At 57.1% G+C, this 16,221-nt stretch overlaps 1 protein-coding gene and 1 pseudogene across 2 annotated transcripts in view; both read right to left on the bottom strand.

Annotated features, from left to right (window-relative positions):
- Window positions 1–1,295: 1,295 nt before the first annotated feature.
- LOC108177337 (CDGSH iron-sulfur domain-containing protein 2 pseudogene) lies at window positions 1,296–4,080 on the bottom strand (annotated as a pseudogene).
- A 279-nt stretch (window positions 4,081–4,359) lies between these two features.
- KCNK5 (potassium two pore domain channel subfamily K member 5) overlaps window positions 4,360–16,221 on the bottom strand; it is a 38,544-nt gene continuing 26,682 nt past the window's right edge. The window contains exons 3-6 of one of the 2 annotated variants that reach the window (XM_017344780.4): window positions 10,454–10,565; window positions 9,411–9,577; window positions 9,079–9,247; window positions 4,360–6,813 (exon numbers count right to left, since the gene is read on the bottom strand). In XM_017344780.4, coding sequence (XP_017200269.2) covers window positions 5,951–6,813; window positions 9,079–9,247; window positions 9,411–9,577; window positions 10,454–10,487 — 1,233 coding nt within the window. In that variant the 5' untranslated portion in view covers window positions 10,488–10,565 and the 3' untranslated portion in view covers window positions 4,360–5,950. 2 annotated transcript variants of the gene reach the window in all.

The following is a 16,221-nucleotide window of genomic DNA, read 5'->3' as shown; positions in this document are numbered from 1 at the left end:
AGGGGGTGGGGGGGCACCACGAGAGGTCACCGGGAGCAGAGATTTTCCCCAGGGATGCACGGGGATTTGGGAGCTATTGGGGAGGCCCAGCTCTCGGATCATTTGGGGTTGGTGAGAAGACAGTGAGGAGGGTGGGGCATGCCGATGCAAGGTAGACAACAGCACGCCCTGAGAGGGGGCAGATGAGGTGCTGCGCTCCAGGTTCAGGTGCTTGGCACGAGACGGGGTGAGTCAGCGAGTCACCTTGGCCTGCGACAAGGTCCCTCCAGGCCATCCACCGGGCTCTGCAGGGACTCGCCCTTGTGGAACCAAGCCTGCCCCTGGTCTGCCCCGGGAACAGAAGACGGCACAGTCTGCAGCAGGGGCCAGGACTCTAGCTCATGCTCTGTCCTTCCAGGGACCCTCGGATGCCTCCAGTCAGGGCCGGGGACAGGAGCTCGGGGGACAGCACCATGGAGGCTTGCTGAGGGCACAGAGCTGGACACCTGTCCCGGCACCCAGGCATGGGGGCCGGTAATTGTGGGACGCTTCCTGGAGAAACTCACCCAGGAGAAAGAGCAAGGGCATCTGAAGATACTGCACGGACAGAGGCTGTGCCCAGATCGACAGGCGGGGCAGGAAGATCAAGTGCACGGGGACTGGGGTTGGGGGAGGGCGCACGACCCCCTGGTAGGGAGTTTAAAGCAAGGGAGAAAGGGGGCTTAGGATAAACCCTGCTGGTCACTGTGATGGCCAGTGCAAGGTGAGTCTATACTGAGACAGGGAGACTCATTCATTCAACAGACAGGTGGCAGTGCCCTGGGCAGGTGAGGGCCTGTAACTGTCGGGCTGTGGCACCAGGGGACAGGATAGCCTCAGTGTCCTCATCTGTAAAATGGGACGAAAGGTTAATGCTCTTGTGAGGCCCGCATTGTGGTTGAAGCTGCTCGCTGCTTGGGATGCCAGCATCCCATTCGAGCCCTGGCTGCCCTGCTTCCGATCCAGCTCCCGGCAAAGGCACATGGGAAGGCAGCAAAGGCACTAGATGGTGGCCCAAGTACTCCCACCCAGTGGGAGACCCAGATAGTTCCTGGCTCCTGGCTTCAGCAAGGTCATTTTGGGAGTGAAACAATGGATGCTTCAGATTTCTCTCTTTCCCTGCCTTTTGAATAAATAAATCTTTAAAAGGAAATAATGGCATTGTGAAGATTAAAAGACATTAAAAGAGTTGGGAGAAAGGGACAGAATTTACAAGGACACTTGAAAATGTTCACAGAAAATGCAATTAAAACGTTTATTTTGGTGCAAAAAAACTTTCAAAACCCATGCATAGTTTTTATAGTTAACAGGAAACAGGAAAATTTCTCAAGTGCAGATTCTGTTGAAGATATTGATATTCAAAGAAATAACTTTGGACCCATTGCCCAAATTCAGATTTTCTTCAAGTAATTAAAATCAGAAATGTTGATTTTACTGTTGAAAGTTACCTTTTTTTTTTTTTTTTTTGACAGGCAGAGTGGACAGTGAGAGAGAGAGACAGAGAGAAAGGTCTTCCTTTGCTGTTGGTTCACCCTCCAATGGCCAGCGCTGCGGCCGACGCACCATGCTGATCCGAAGCCAGGAGCCAAGTACTTCTCCTGGTCTCCCATGGGGTGCAGGGCCCAAGCACTTGGGCCATCCTCCACTGCACTCCCTGGCCACAGCAGAAAGCTGGCCTGGAAGAGGGGCAACCGGGACAGAATCTGGTGCCCCGACCGGGACTAGAACCCGGTGTGCCGGCACCGCAAGGTGGAGGATTAGCCTAGTGAGCGGTGGCGCCTGCGAAAGTTACATTCATTCTTGGGAAGTCAGAATGAGGTTTGACAATTTAATGTCTACATAAATGACTATATAAAGTATCAAATACAAATACTACTGTAGCAAGAAAATAAATTGGCAGAAATAATTATTCAACCAGTAGAGATAATGAAGACCACCATTTCATATAGTCTGCAAAGACTGAGAAACCATTATAAGACTTTACAGCACACAACTGACTCCAATCCTGGTTCATTACTGTTAGACCTTTTTCTTCAGTATTAGCGGGCCCACATCCTCTCCTGTCCGTTCACCGTGTTTAATATCTGAGCCGCCCCTGGCAGGAAGTGTCCGAGCACGCCAGTGAGCTGCTTTAGTTAGACACAGGTCTTCAACATGGGTTTCATTCACCGCTTCTGGATTTTCCTTTTGTATGGTAAGATTCACCAAGCTGGCCTTCTGTCCCTTTCTCCTTCTGGAAAAATGGTCTAACTGCAAGGTAGCTGTGTAGCGTGAGTACACCAAGGGCAGCAGCTGAGCCATTCTGAAACTGCGAGTCGGGGAACCCGATGATGCTTTCCGGGACTGGGAGCCGCTTCAGACACGCGGGAGCTGCGCCTTCACACTGCTGGCCACGCTCTCCAGCACCACCCTGGCAGGCGGCGTCGTTCCTCTCCAGAGCCTGCCGCCTAGTTTCTCATAATAGGCACTCCCTCAACCTTTTGGAAGACTTTTAGGATGCATGCCTGCATGTCAAATTTTTTTGCATCAAATTTATTTTTTATTCCATTTCTTTTTTTAAAAAAAATTATTTATTTATTTATTTATTTGAGAGGCAGAGTTACAGAGAAGGAGAAGCAAAGAGAGGTCTTCCATCCCCTGGTTCACTCCCAAAATGGCCACGACGGCTGGAGCTGAGCCGATCCAAAGCCAGGAGCCAGGAGCTTCTTCCAGGTCTCCCACACAGGTGCAGGAGCCCAAGCACTTGTGCCATTTCCCACAGCTTTCTCCAGGCCATAACAGGGAGCTGGATCGGAAGAGGAGCAGCCGGGACATGAACCAGCACCCATATGGGATGCTGGCACCGCAGGTTTAGGATTAACCTACTGAGCCACAGCACTGTCCTCTTTCTATTCCATTCTCAATGAACTGCTTTTGAAGGACTATGGTAGATACAAAGCACAAGTCATGAAAAACGGCCAGGGATGAGAGCATCAGGTGTGCCCGAGGGCTCTGTGGCTGTAGGGTTTCCGCCCATTTACATAGCTGTACCCCAGGCTGCACAGCGTTAGCGGAACAGATCAATGGTAAGTCCAGGAGGGGCTGGGGTGGAACAGGGCTGCTGGCTTAGTTCTGGGGCACAGCATGGCCAGAGGCCAGGGGTGCTGTCGGGAAGGGCCCAGTGGAGCCCAAGCGCCCCCTTCGGGGCTCTAAGGGGCGCAGGTGAGGACCCTGCTGATGGTGTCTCACTTGTCAAGGTCTCTGCCCTGGGTTAGAAACTCACTAGGGGCTTCCACAGGGGGATTTTCCTTCCTGTCCCCTGTGATTTCCAAAGCACCTGGGGTCAGCCCACCTGCCTCCCATCCCCCACCTCTCACCACACCCCTGCACAGCACCCCGCCTCTGCCCGTGACCCTTCGCCACCTGGGGGCCTTCCGGGCCCTGCCCTTTTATGTCCTGCCTCTGTCCACCTTCCACCCTTTTCTTGGAAAGCTCCTGGCCGGCTCCACCGGGCTTTATCACCCCCAAGCCCCAACTGTGTGTACTGCGGAAGTCACCCTCTCTGGGCCCCCGTCTCAGCCGCAGCGGGGTCAAGCCTGAATACAGGTAGTGCTCGCAGTGTTGCACACCAGGGCACCTGGGACCTGTGTGGGAGAGAGGGCAGGGAGCAGATACAGAACTGGCCGGGGAACACGCAGGACCCTTTTAAATACATCCATGCTCTCAAGAAAAGATGGGCTTCCCTCTTGACGTCAGAAAACTTGACTCCTAGGCCCTCAGCACTTTGCTTTCTCCAGGAGACTCTGTGTTGAGAAGGGCACCTGGGAACATTCAGCTCCTTTCAGCGGAGGGAGATGGGGGCCAGCTCGGCCTGGGACCACAGGCCCACACCCAGCCCCCGAGCTCGGAATCTGTCCTGGAGACCACACCCTGCCCAGGGAGCCCCGCCTCGCCCCCATCAGCCTGGGAGCCAGGCTGCCTGGATTTGAATCCAGACTCACCATCCTTACCGACAATGTCCCCGTGCCTCAGTTTCCCCATCTGTACAGTGGGGTTGCGGCAGCCCCCTCACAGGGCTGTCATGATGTCAGCCGAGCTCATGCATGTCACTGAGAGTTGGGCCCAGACACTGCTGCTGCCAGGGTCACCCCTGCCCTCCTCCCCTGACCCTGGCCGACCCTGGCCCTCCACACGTCTCTCCATTCTCGCCCGACCCAAGAGGCTGCCTCCTCTCCTCCCTTCACCCCTTCATTCCTTTCCTCCCAGACCATCCGACCCTCTTGACGCCGCCCTGAGATCCCCCTGCTTTTTCTGGACCCTCCCAGGGTCCTCACCCTCCAAACACACACACCCCAAAACAGCTTATCTGTCTCATGTTTTATTGTAAAAATGTTAAAATAAATTACATTTGACATGGTTGCCATCCGCGGATACAGCGTGCGCTGCAGGGACAGCCAGCAGCAAGACGCGCTCGTGGGAACGACTCAGACACAGGGCGGCTCCTGCCTGGCCCTGCTGGGCGCCCACCCTGCCACCCAGTAGGGAATGGACACACGCCCACCACCTTCATGGGTGGGGGAGGGGTTGGTTTCTGGCCCCATCTGCCCCCACAGCAGAGGGTGAGCTGAGGGCGGGGCTGGGGGCCTGGCTCCCGGTCACATGGATGCCCCTTGCTCCTCTGCTCACCTGCCAACAGGTGCTCCCTCCCACCTGCATGGGGCCCAGTGCCGGGGGCGGGAAGTACAGGACACCTCGGTTCTCAGGACTCTGCTCTGTAACCGGTTCTGAAACCACAGGTGCCAGGAATAGAAAAACAGCAGTTCATTGAAAAAAAAAAAAAAATCACAACATTCAGATCAGAATGGGCTGGGGCCTCAGGGAGCGCTAAGAATCTGGGCAGCAGCGCGCCCCGCCCGCCTCTCAGCAGAAACAGAGTCCGTGCACAGTTTCACATTATCGTCTGCTCCCCGCCAACACCTTTCCTGCTGGGCCCCACACACACGTGTGCGCGTGACAGGCAGGAGCTGGAGATAGGAGTTTGATTCACATATTTGGCCGCTCCCCACGTGTGAGCCCAGAGTGATCTGGCTGAGTGGGGGGTGGGGGGCGGCAGGTGGGACAGGGAGGGGCATGGTGAGGACTTGAATGGGGAGACCCTGGGCCAGGGCGGGGCTGGGCAGGGAGAACTGGCTAGAGCCAAGCCTCCCTGGAGCTCCCTGGCTGCCAGCCCAGGGCACCCATCTCCCAGGGGCCCAGGCCCTACGCCCTCCGTTCCGTTCCTCCCAGCGCTCCCAGGGTTGGGGTGGAGGTGGACAGAGGCCATCACCAGGCCACAGGGAGGCCGAGGCAGGAAACAGGGCTCTGGGCTAGGTCTGAGGAAATTAGCAAGGAGGAGCAGTCTCCTGGGTCCACCGAAGCAGGACCGTTTCAGCACCCGCCCGTCATCATCCTCACTCCTCCCCCACCCCCAGCAGCCATCACACAGACAGGCGGCCTTGGGGGACAGGCCCCCCCACCACTGTGGCCCTGGAATGCCCACGCCCCAGGGGGCAGAACTGTACCTCCCCAAAGGCAGAGCCCTCCTCCTCTCTCTTTCTCTCTGAAACATCTAGCCCGGTGCCAGGCACACACAGACATCGCCCCTTAATACCACGTGACATTCAACCAGGCGAAGAGGCCCGGGCCTCCTGGGGTCAGTCCTAACCATCATGTACCTGCCACGCTGGGGACAACCGCCTCCTCACTGCCAGGGCACCACTCAGCTGGGGAGCAGGCCCCATCCCAGCAGTGGCATCGAACTGGAGGGGCTGGAAGGTAAGGAAGGCCCCTGGCCCCCCACTCCCAGTGCCAGGTCTGTCCCCCGCCAGAGTTCCGGGGGTCCCAGCCGTCACGGGACACCCCAGGGCGAGGGCCAAAGGAGCCATCGAGGGTGGGGTGGGGAGCCGGCCCCGCCTCACGTGCCCTTGGGGCCACCGGCCTTGTTGTACTCGTTTAGCAGCTGCTCGTAAGGCACAGAGAGCTCAGACTCAGTGCTGGTGAACGTGGACTCGTCCGACGAGGGGACCTCGGCTGTGGTCAGCGGCGCCTCGGCCCTGGCGCCCTCCGGCGGCCTCTCCTCCACCGCCAGGTTGTCCTCCAGTGAGGACTTGGAGGTCTCTTCGTCCGAGAGGCCGGCGTCCTCGTGGACAAAGTTGATGTTGGCGTTCTGGAAGATGAGCGGGTGGTAGTCCTGGGCGTCCCACGGCTCGCCCTCCTCGCTGATGCGGTCCAGCTGGTTGATGAACACCTCGGAGCTGGGGGAGCCATCCTCAGGGGCCTGTGCCCCGTCCTGCTCGCCGCCCGGCGGCCTGGACACGTGGCCTTTGCTGCGCAGGGTCTGGGACACCTCCTCCAGGCTGGGCACCCGGTTCTTGGAGTAGACTACCAGGGGCGCCAGGGAAGGGGGCAGGGCTGGCAGCCCACCTGCCTGAGGCCCAGGGCCTGGGCCCCTCTCGCCAGCCGTGCTTGTCTTCATGGCTTTCTTGCCGATCTGCTTGATGAGGTCATTGTAAGTCTCCTCCTTCTTGGACAAGAAGCTGAAGATGTTGACGTCCTTGGAGGCGGTGCTCCCGGCCACTTGTAGGGCCTGTCTGGAGCGCGGGGAGCTGTCGAAGGACTCCTTCCGCCGCCGCCGCCGCTTCTTAATGGCCTTGTGGACCTCCACGAACATGCTCACCTTCCAGTTGACAAACAGGGACAGCCAGGCCAGCCCCAGGTAGATCCAGAGCTCCACAAAGTAGCGGTAGAGGGCGTGGTAGTTGGCGCTGGGGTTCACACCTAGGACAGGAAGCGCGGAAGGTCAGCGAGGGCTCCCAGGGACCGGCGCCGTAACTGCTACACACTCTGCTCCTACCCAGCCGTCGGCCGTGTCGCAGCTTAGCTAAGAGCAGGATGGCGAGTCCGCCGCGCAGGTGGGGATGGACTCACATGTCTACTATGACAGAGACCAGTGGCTGACCCTGGCAGGAGCCACGGAGGCACTTCAGAAAAACTTGTGGGTAAATAGGACTAAGGCCTAACTTTCTGTTGTTGCAAAGATTTTGAAATCCATGTGTGGCTTTTTTCAGAACACACATTTTCCTTGGACTTTGAAAAATGACTGTGCTGAGAGGCAGAGGCAGATACAGCTCCCATCTGCTGGTTCACTCCCCCAAATGCCTGCAGCAGCCTGGCACATGGGTGCCAGGCGCCAGGACTGGCTTTGGCAGGAGCTGGTCTTGGAGCCTAGACACTCCGGTGTGGGACATGGGAATCTTAACCGGCCTGTTCAGGGGAAGACCTCCCGGGTGCAGATTGCAAAATGTTCTTGCACCAAAACAACCTTTATCTTTGGATTTCACTCCCCCATGAACTTTGAGAGGCTCCTTTGTATTCTGAACCTTTTTTCTAGAAGGTCTGATCTGCAACCCCTCCCCCCCTTCTTGTTTCTGCCCTCCTCAGGTGGGCTCTTTCTTTGGCCTAGAAGGCTGTGGCTGCTCAAATTCCCTCTCCTCTGAGGCTATGCTCCTGAAGCCTGCTCTAGGAAGCCTTCCTGGGTTACTCCCACCGGCTCAGATGGTTCTCCCACACTTGAGGATTATGTGAGAATTCTTTTTTGCCTTCACAGTGACAAGTGTCTCTAGCCTGTCTGCTGAGTGAGCAGCCAAGAGAAAGGACTAGAGGTAGTGGGCTGACCTACAGCAGATCAGAGGTTGCCCCGGGCTGGGGCTGTGTCTCCCTCATCGGACAAGCTGCTTTACCTGTGGGGCACTGTCAGTCTTGCTCAAGCATCTCATCCCCAGTGGGGAAGCTGATGCAGTGTGGACACACACTGACTTGGCCGGCCTTCTCAGCACTTCTGAGGACTTCAGAGAGGCGATGGGAAAATGGAATTATGAGATAAGCGCATTTGGGTGTAGAGCATTTCAAAATCCACGCATAGCTTTTTCATAGTCAACATTCTTCCATGAACTTTTTAAAGACCCCTTGTGGGCATGGATTTCAAACCTTTTGCGCCAATATCAGTTACCTGTTAGCTTTATTTCCCCCAGACCTTTGGAAGTGCCCTCATCTGTCATCTTCCACCATCCTGTGTGGCAGGGGATGCTGTTTGTATACCAGTTTCACAGATGAGAAAACTGAGGCAGAGGTCTAGTGTCTTGCTGGAGCTGGGGGAGCATGGTTCAATATGCTGCTGTGCTGCCCCAGAGTACCACAGGCTTCTCCGGGGGGCTGTGCAGGGCCCCCAGGGCTCCATAATGGCAGGGCCGGGCCTCTATCTCCCAAGACAGGCAGGCCAGGATTTGCCAGGGTCAGGAGTGGTCCTGCCTCTCCCCTGTCCCTTCCCAGCATTCCACACACAGTGGGGCAGAAGGGCAGTGACCCTTCCTGCCCCCAGGCCAGGAGCTGGGGGTGAGAGATGAGAGGCCCCAGGAGCAGCGCAGGAGGTCAAGTGGGCAGGGCTTGGGCATGGAGGGGACAAAGGCTGGGTCAACAGGGCCATACAGGGCACCAGGGAGACAAAGAACCAAGCCATTGTGCAGGCCTCGGGCACAAGCACACAAGTGTCCTTCAGACCCCTCCCTGCAAGGAGAGGAGGAGGAGGAGGAGGCTGAGGGGTGGGGCAGCTTGGGAGAAGGCCTCTCTTGTCTTGAAACTGCCTGTGGCCTCTGAACACTCCCCCGACAGCCCCCTGGGCCCTAGTGAATGAGGGGAGACTGTTCATAGAGGGCCAAGGCTCTTGGCTCAGCTCAGGGGCTGTGTGGGTGACAGGCACAAGGCTGGGGGCAGAAGTTCTGGCCCTGTGTGAATCCCAGCACCCCCCACTCCCACTCCCGGAAGTTCTGGGTGAGAGATCAGAGACTAAAGAGAAGAAAGAAGAAAAGCCATGCCCAAGTGGAAGGACTTCTCTGGGCCTTCCTTTCCTCCTGTACCTGGCAGGGTGGGCTGAGAACCCCATCACTGCCTGCCAGGGCCCCCTGGCAAAGGTTTGTCAAACTGAAGTTGAGGAGAAGCAGAGAGAGTGATGGGGAGTAGAGGCCGGGCGCAGGTGCAGGGACTCACCGGCCACGAAGTCACCGAAGCCGATGGTGGAGATGGTGATGAAGGAGTAGTAGAAGCCCTCGATGTAGTCCCACTCCTCGGTCACCATGAACACGAAGGGCGGGATGACCAGGTGGACCAGGACGCCCCATACGATGAAGATGGCCGTGCACGTGATCTGTGCTTTCCGCTGGGGGGTGGGGTGGGGTGACGGGAGAAGAGACTCAAGGAACCCAGCAGGGGCTCGCAGAGGGTCCCAGCCTGACCCAGGAGGGAGGGGAGCTCTGACACCATCCCCCAACTATGGGCACCTCCCTTCCCATCCTCCCGGAACCCAGGGCTTGAGGACACACCAGGCTCACGCCTCTCCTGGTGAGGAACTGGCCCAGCCTCTTGGCACGTCCCCCGAAGAACTTGCCCAGGGCGCTGATCCACGTTAGGCAGAGCGGCACCCCGAAGAGACCGTAGAAGACACAGAAGAGGCGCCCGGCAGGAGTCTTGGGTGCCACATTGCCATAACCTGGGGGAGGGAGGAGATGGTGAGGCTGAGGGCAGAGCCTCAGCAGGAGTGGTATCTCTCTCTCTCTCTCTCTCTCTCTCTCACACACACACACACACACACACCCCCAACCCGAAGATTGCGATCTCCTATGAATACTTGATCATGGTCTGAGCGTGACCATTCACATAGCAATGACAATGGCCTGGGCTATGCCGCCTCCACCTGGCGCCACTGTGCAAACTAGGAGAGGACACTCTCTGGGCAGACATCCCAGAAGCACAGCCTTAGATGGCTTCCAGACATGGCCACCCTCCATTCCCGCCCCAGGGTGAGGCCAGCTCTCCTCCCAGGGCTCGACCACAGAACGCAAAGCACAGGTGACGCAGGACAGGCTGAAGTCCAAGACGCCTGCTGTTTCTGCCCTTGATCCCCTTGAAATGCTCACATTGGAGATGCTCCCTCATCCAGCCCCCCATTGTGTGAAACATTCAAGCCACATCCGGGGTGAGCTTCTGCCCAGCTGCCAGACAGCACCGGCCGTCACCCGGGATGGGCGGGAGGAGCTGTAGCCCACACAAAGACAGCCTAGGCTCCAGCGTGACCCCAGATCCGGTCAGCATTTGATTGACAGTCCAAGCAGAAATCCGCCAGTGGAACCTGCTTCACCCACAGGATGGGGCACAGTCCTGGTGTGTGTAGTAAATGACCTTAGGTTCCCCATCTCTGCTGTCAGACGGTATCACTGTTTCTACTCAAGGTCAGGATTCACAGAAGGTCCCCCAGGCATGGACAGCCACCAAGGACCTCCTAGGTACCAGGAAAGTATCAATAGGACCAACTGCAACTGGCCTGACTTCACCCTGCACGAGACCATGGGAACAAGAGCAAACTTACCAATGGTGGTGATGACCGTGGCTGCAAAAATCATTGCATTGGGCCAGTTCCAGTTGTTGAAGGTCTGGTTCCCTGTGATGGCCACCCCCTGCCCTGAGGCATCAGACACTACCTACGAGAGAGAGATTGACAACGAAGGTCAGAGTGGGGGCCACACTCACAGATCCTTTGAGTGACATTAAACTCAGAGTCTCTGCTTCAGCAACACAATGGTGTTCCATTTTACAAGTGAAGAACTTTATAGAGAACAATGAGGTTCAAGTGATTTGCCCAAGGTCACGCAGCCGATAAGGAAACGAACCCAGACAATCTGGCTCCAAAGCACACTCGCTAGCGCTTACCAGAATCACCTGGAGACTGCTCGGGCTGCTGATTCAGTCGGTCTGGGAAGGGGCAGTTCTGACAAGTTCTCAGGTGAGGCTGACGCTACTTACAGGTCAGGCACCATGCTCTGAGAATCACGCCTTTAGCTCTCAGTGGTGGCCAAAGTAGCACAGACAGTGGAGGTCCCCTACACCCCCTCACCTCACCCCCAACCCTCCACTGAGTGTGTCCTACTTGCAGAGGCCGAGTGCCTGCTCAGGGTTGGTCTGGGAGGCACTCATACCCTTCAGCCCAGCATAGGGTTGCTGCTAAGGTCGGCTGGATGCTCTCTGCTCCGTCCGCCTCTCTCTAATCCACCCTCTCCCTCCCCTGGATCTTACCCTCAGTGCCCTGGGTTGGGCAGACCGTCTGGGCAGGGAGAGATGTGACGGTGGCTAGCACCTCTCAGGAGTGAATGGAGATTGTGTTCAGTCTCTAGCTCCAAGCAGTAGCTCCGGACAGCAGGTGGGAGGCCCCCTGGGTTAAGTCCACACTGAGAGGCCCAGGAGGGGTCTTGTCTGCTGGGGGTTACTGAGCAACACAAATCCTGTTCCCTGTGACGAGACCCTGCTGCCCACCCATCCTCCATTCTCACCCCTACCTAATGATTGGGGTGGGAGAGGCTCTGATGCCTGAGCCTGCACCTTGGCCATGCCCAAAAGAGGCACTAAACCTAGGGTTGGAGTCCCATCCCCGGATGGGCCGCCCAGCCCAGAGACCAGAAACTCAGCTGAATTCCCTATAGAAGCCAAGCCGTGGGGTGGGGGTGGGGGTGGGGGTGGGGTGGGGGGACTGAAGGAGAAGTGACGGAGTGAGCGAGGGAAGCAGGGACACAGGAAAACCATGGCTGCAAACCGCCCGTGGCACGACCGAGGCTTGGTGGGAGAAGCGGGTGGCCTGCTCGGATGGAATGTGCGTTTTGCAGATGCAGCAGCAGGCCTGTGTAAATGGATCTGCACACTCTATAAAGAATTTTCCATGATGACATGTTTGTCTGACAAGCCATCAAACCACACGGCTCGCTGCCTGCCTCCACGCCATCTCTGAAGGCTGTGCCGGCTGCACCGCATCCTTACAGGGACGGACGACACGTACGACGCGGGGGCCAGGCTGCTGAAATGTGACACAACCACAGCACACTTAGTTAGCAACAGCCAACAGGAGATAGCGCCGAATCAGGGACCATCCAAAAGGTGTTTGACAAAATTACATCTTATGTTTGGGGCAGGAGAATGAGGAAGTAACGAGGGCCCTGTGGGTTAATATTAAACAGATGGCAGAGAAAGCTGACCCGCTCAGCTCCCCTTTGGCTGCCTATCTTGTTATCTCAGCATCAGTCTTAAGTTGGAAATCCTAAAGCAGACAGAGAGAGTGAGCAAAAGCACCTGTGAGTGGGGGACTGGACCCCTGGCCGGCGCTCGACGTGGGGAACAGGAAAGATAAGCTGGCCCTGCCATAGCAAAACAGGAAAGGCTATAGGTCCTAGGAACTCAGAAAGCAAAGGAGCCTGAACTGCTGGGACTTTCTCCACGGTGCGTTCAGGGGGGCGGGGCGCGCCAGAATGTCTGGAACATTCCAAAGAGGAAGTGGTGGGCATGGGAGGCTTGCACAGACACAAGCAGGTCACACTCGGCAAAGTGCATCTCTCTTTCCACAGGAGCCCAAGGCCTTGAAGATCCGTGGAATGCAGCCAGTCTCGATTTCAGCAGGGCAGCTTGCAGATGGACTTCAAGATATTCACGCGGACAAGACACAGAAATGTGGGGCAGAGCTAGGATGAGTGGGGCTCGCTCGGAGGCGGCCAAACAACCCTAAGAGGCACTGCTCATCATCCACCCAGACTCGGGACTCTACTACCGGGTCCAGGGCCTGGCTTCTCTAGTGTGTGGGTCACCAACATGGTGCAGACAGTGACTGTCACCCCTCTGATGTGCCCAGGATACAACCTTGCAGACAACGACAGCACGGGAAGGGAGTGAACATGAAACGTGGGCAGGACGGAGGTTCCAATCCCTCTGGACTGGAAACGTGGGCCAAAAGCATCAAGAGATGAGTCTACTTAAGTCGTCAAGTCTTATGCTTGGGACTGGAAAAGGGCAGCACAGGATCAAAGGGGAAAGTCCTTGGGTTTTAGCTGGTTACTGACCCAACAAACAAACACTAGGGCGGCCGCCAGAGGGTAAGCAAATAGGCGCTCAGCCGGCGTCACCGCCTATCTACCCGGGCTGGGCCGAGATCAGCCCATTGTTCTCCAGGGCAGGGCCGCACGTGAGGTTCACTGCGCCATTCTGGGCGTTGGACTTCACACAGAACGGTTACCAAGGGGCCCAGGACCAGGAGGGGACAGTGGTGGCTTTTCTGGATAACGAGCTGTCTCAGAGGGGGCTGAGTCATGGATTTCTGATCATGTGAAGTGCTGAGAGCAGGGAGGACCACCCTCCTCCGGGGGTGCTCTACAACAGGAATTTCCAGCTGCAGGCACCAGAGCCTTCTGGAACCCTGGGAAATGCTGTCTCTCGGGGCGTGTCGTGTGGCAGGCACTGTTCTAGAAACTCGGGACCCAGGCGAGAGTGGGCAGAATCCTGTTTCCCTCCCGCAGGTCTACTCTAGTGGAGGATGGGGGTGTGGCTGGCACTGGGCCCACAGGGGGCCAGCAGGCCCTGCAATTCATTGGACATCCCCTCCCAAGGTCAACACTGCTGCCAGGGACACGCCAAGTGTTCTCGTACTTTGGGGATCAGTAGGTGAGTGCTAAGGGGATGGGCAGCAGAAGAGCTGGCAAAACTGGGTGCCTGAAGGGGGCCTGTAGGTTGGGGCAGTGGAAGGGTCGACAGCTGGACTGCGGGTCCTTCTCCCAGCTGACACTGCCAGCTCTGGTCCGGGGGCATTGGGGAGCCACAGTCTTGCGCGCTTTCCCTACCTCCCTGGGATCACCCAGCAAGAGGCAGCTTTCCCGAGGGCCCCAGCTCCCCAGGGCAGGAAGCAGCATTAGCTGCAGATCACACATAGGAGCTGCAGCAGGGTTTACGGCCCCGGGCGGTACAGGGACTGGGGTAGGACTGGGCTAGGCTGGGTTAGGCTGCTCACTGGTCTCCAGCCTCTGCAGCCTGCTTCCCAGCACGGCTCTGCCTGCCAGTCCTGGGGCTCCCCCAGTGCCCCTTGCTGGTTCCCGAGGCCTGGGAATCAGCATAGTCCACCCTCGCCAGGGGGAGGGGAAGACACAGGTGCTGCTACTTGTCAGCATACCCTCCAGCAGACTCAGACACACTCTTCACCTAACCCCTCTGCCTGTGGCTCCGCCCAGCGCCACTGCACGGGAGCCGAGTCCGGACATGAAATTGGGGTGCCAGCTGTCTGCTCCCATCCACATGCAGCTATGGCTCTGGCCGGAGTGCCTCACTGGTTACGGCTGGGATTTCTTCAGGATAGGAGGAGGCCTCAACCAGTCTCCCACAATCAGATGAGTTGACCCGGCAGGGAGGCCGTGGCTGGGTTAGGCAGAGAGAAAGCAAGAGCCAGGCCAACACCCTGTTAGACGGGGCAGCCCGTCCTCGGGGTTAGCGAAACAGCTTTCGCGGGAGGAGGTGGCCCCTGCGTGCTCGCAGGATTCTTTAGCTTGGCTCCCAATTTCATACACAGCAATGTTTTCCTTTTCTATCCCAGCCTGGAGAGTGATGGGAGAAGGGAGCCCGCACACAGTCCTGGGCCAGCTCTTGTTTGGGGACGGAACGGAGCTCCCTGTCGCTGTCACCTTCCTCATAAAGTGGCTGTGATTTATTGAGGGATTACTATGCACCCTGTGTTGTGCTAAGCATTTTATGAGCCTCCAGCTCACTTCATGAGGACAGATTCCTGCTGGAAAGATACTGATTTTTCCATTCTGCAAATGAGGATTTTGAGAGGTTAAAGAAGTAGACCAAGGTCACAAGCGCTAAAGGCAACGAAGCCAGGACTAGAACCCAGGCCCATCTGGGTCCTAACCACTGCTATCCACCTCTTTCCCCACAAAGGCCACAGGAAGGAGGCCTGTGCATACTTCCATCCCTTCCCACCAGCTGAAAAAACAGTGCCGAAAACCAGTCCAGCCACTCTGACCCAGCACTCCAACGAGGCGGTAGCTGTGCCCCTGCCCAGAGATTCCAACCGCCAGCTGCCCCGACCCCACCTCCCCCGGTGCCCACTGTCCACACCACCTGGGTTCCCAGGCAGCCCCTCATCCCAGGGTTTGGGGCTTCCCATGCACCTGCAGAGGCCGGACACCCCCTCCCTGGAGAGACTCATCCTGACCTGCGGCCACATCCAGGGCTTTGGGGCTTGCTGCCAACCTACAGACACGAGGCGGGGCGGGGGGTGGGGAGCTGAGGCTGGCCTTCCCCTTCGTTATGGGTTAGAGTAGAGGAAACAGAGCAAGGGGTGAGCCTGCCGGGGATGGCTGCTACCTGACGCTCACAGAGTCACTTCTGCCTAATCTCCAGCTCCTGCAGTGGCCATGGCTGCAGTTCACAGAAGTTACGCCTTGCCCTGCTACGTAGAAGCAGCCTTGGACAATCTTCCCTGAAGCCTCCACAGGACCCATGGATCTGCTGGTGGTCTAGGAGGCAAACCTCTCTCCCTACCCTGGGCCGTGGGATCCTTAATTCACCCCATGAAAGCTCACTTGGCCCCTGTGGCATGGAAGGTGGAACAGGCTAATCCTGGGGCTTGGTAGCACCACACTTCTGTCACTCCTCCCACCTAGCCCTTCCAGCCACCTTGCAAGGTGGACGGGCACTACTTACTGATCCTTCCCTCATGGATAATAATAAGCTGATGCCTATATTTGAATAACCACTGGTATTTTATCACTTATTGTAACCAGCACCAATCTAAGAATTTTCGAAAACATAGTTTCATCTACTTGAAAGGTAGAGTGACAGAGAGAGACAGAGACAGAGAGAAAGAGATATCTTCCATCCACTGGTTTACTTCTCCAAATGCCTGCAACAGACAGGGCTGGGTCAGGCTGGAGCCAGGAGGCTGGAACTCCATCCAGGTCTCCCATGTGGGTGGCAAGGACCCAAGTACTTAAATCATCATCCACTGCCTCCCAGGATGCATTAGCAGGAAGCTGGATTGAAAACAGTGTAGCCGGGACTTGAACCAGCAGCAGCTTCAACAGCTGTAGCACAACACTCGCCGGATCTAAGCACTTTATTTATTTTTATTTATTTACTTTTATTTTTTTACAGGCAGAGTGGACAGTGAGAGAGAGACAGAGAGAAAGGTCTTCCTTTTGCCGTTGGTGCACCCTGCAATGGCCGTCGCGACCGGCGTGCTGCGGCTGGAGCACCGCGCTGATCCGATGGCAGGAGCCAGGTGCTTCTCCTGGTCTCCCATGGGGTGCAGGGCCCAAACACTTGGGCCAT

Source organism: Oryctolagus cuniculus, chromosome 5 (assembly GCF_051225735.1).
Source record: "Oryctolagus cuniculus isolate XC-2025 breed Fujian yellow rabbit chromosome 5, ASM5122573v1, whole genome shotgun sequence".
Lineage (NCBI taxonomy): Eukaryota > Metazoa > Chordata > Mammalia > Lagomorpha > Leporidae > Oryctolagus > Oryctolagus cuniculus.
Note: the sequence above shows the minus strand (reverse complement) of the source record. Positions and strands in the feature narration are given on the sequence as shown.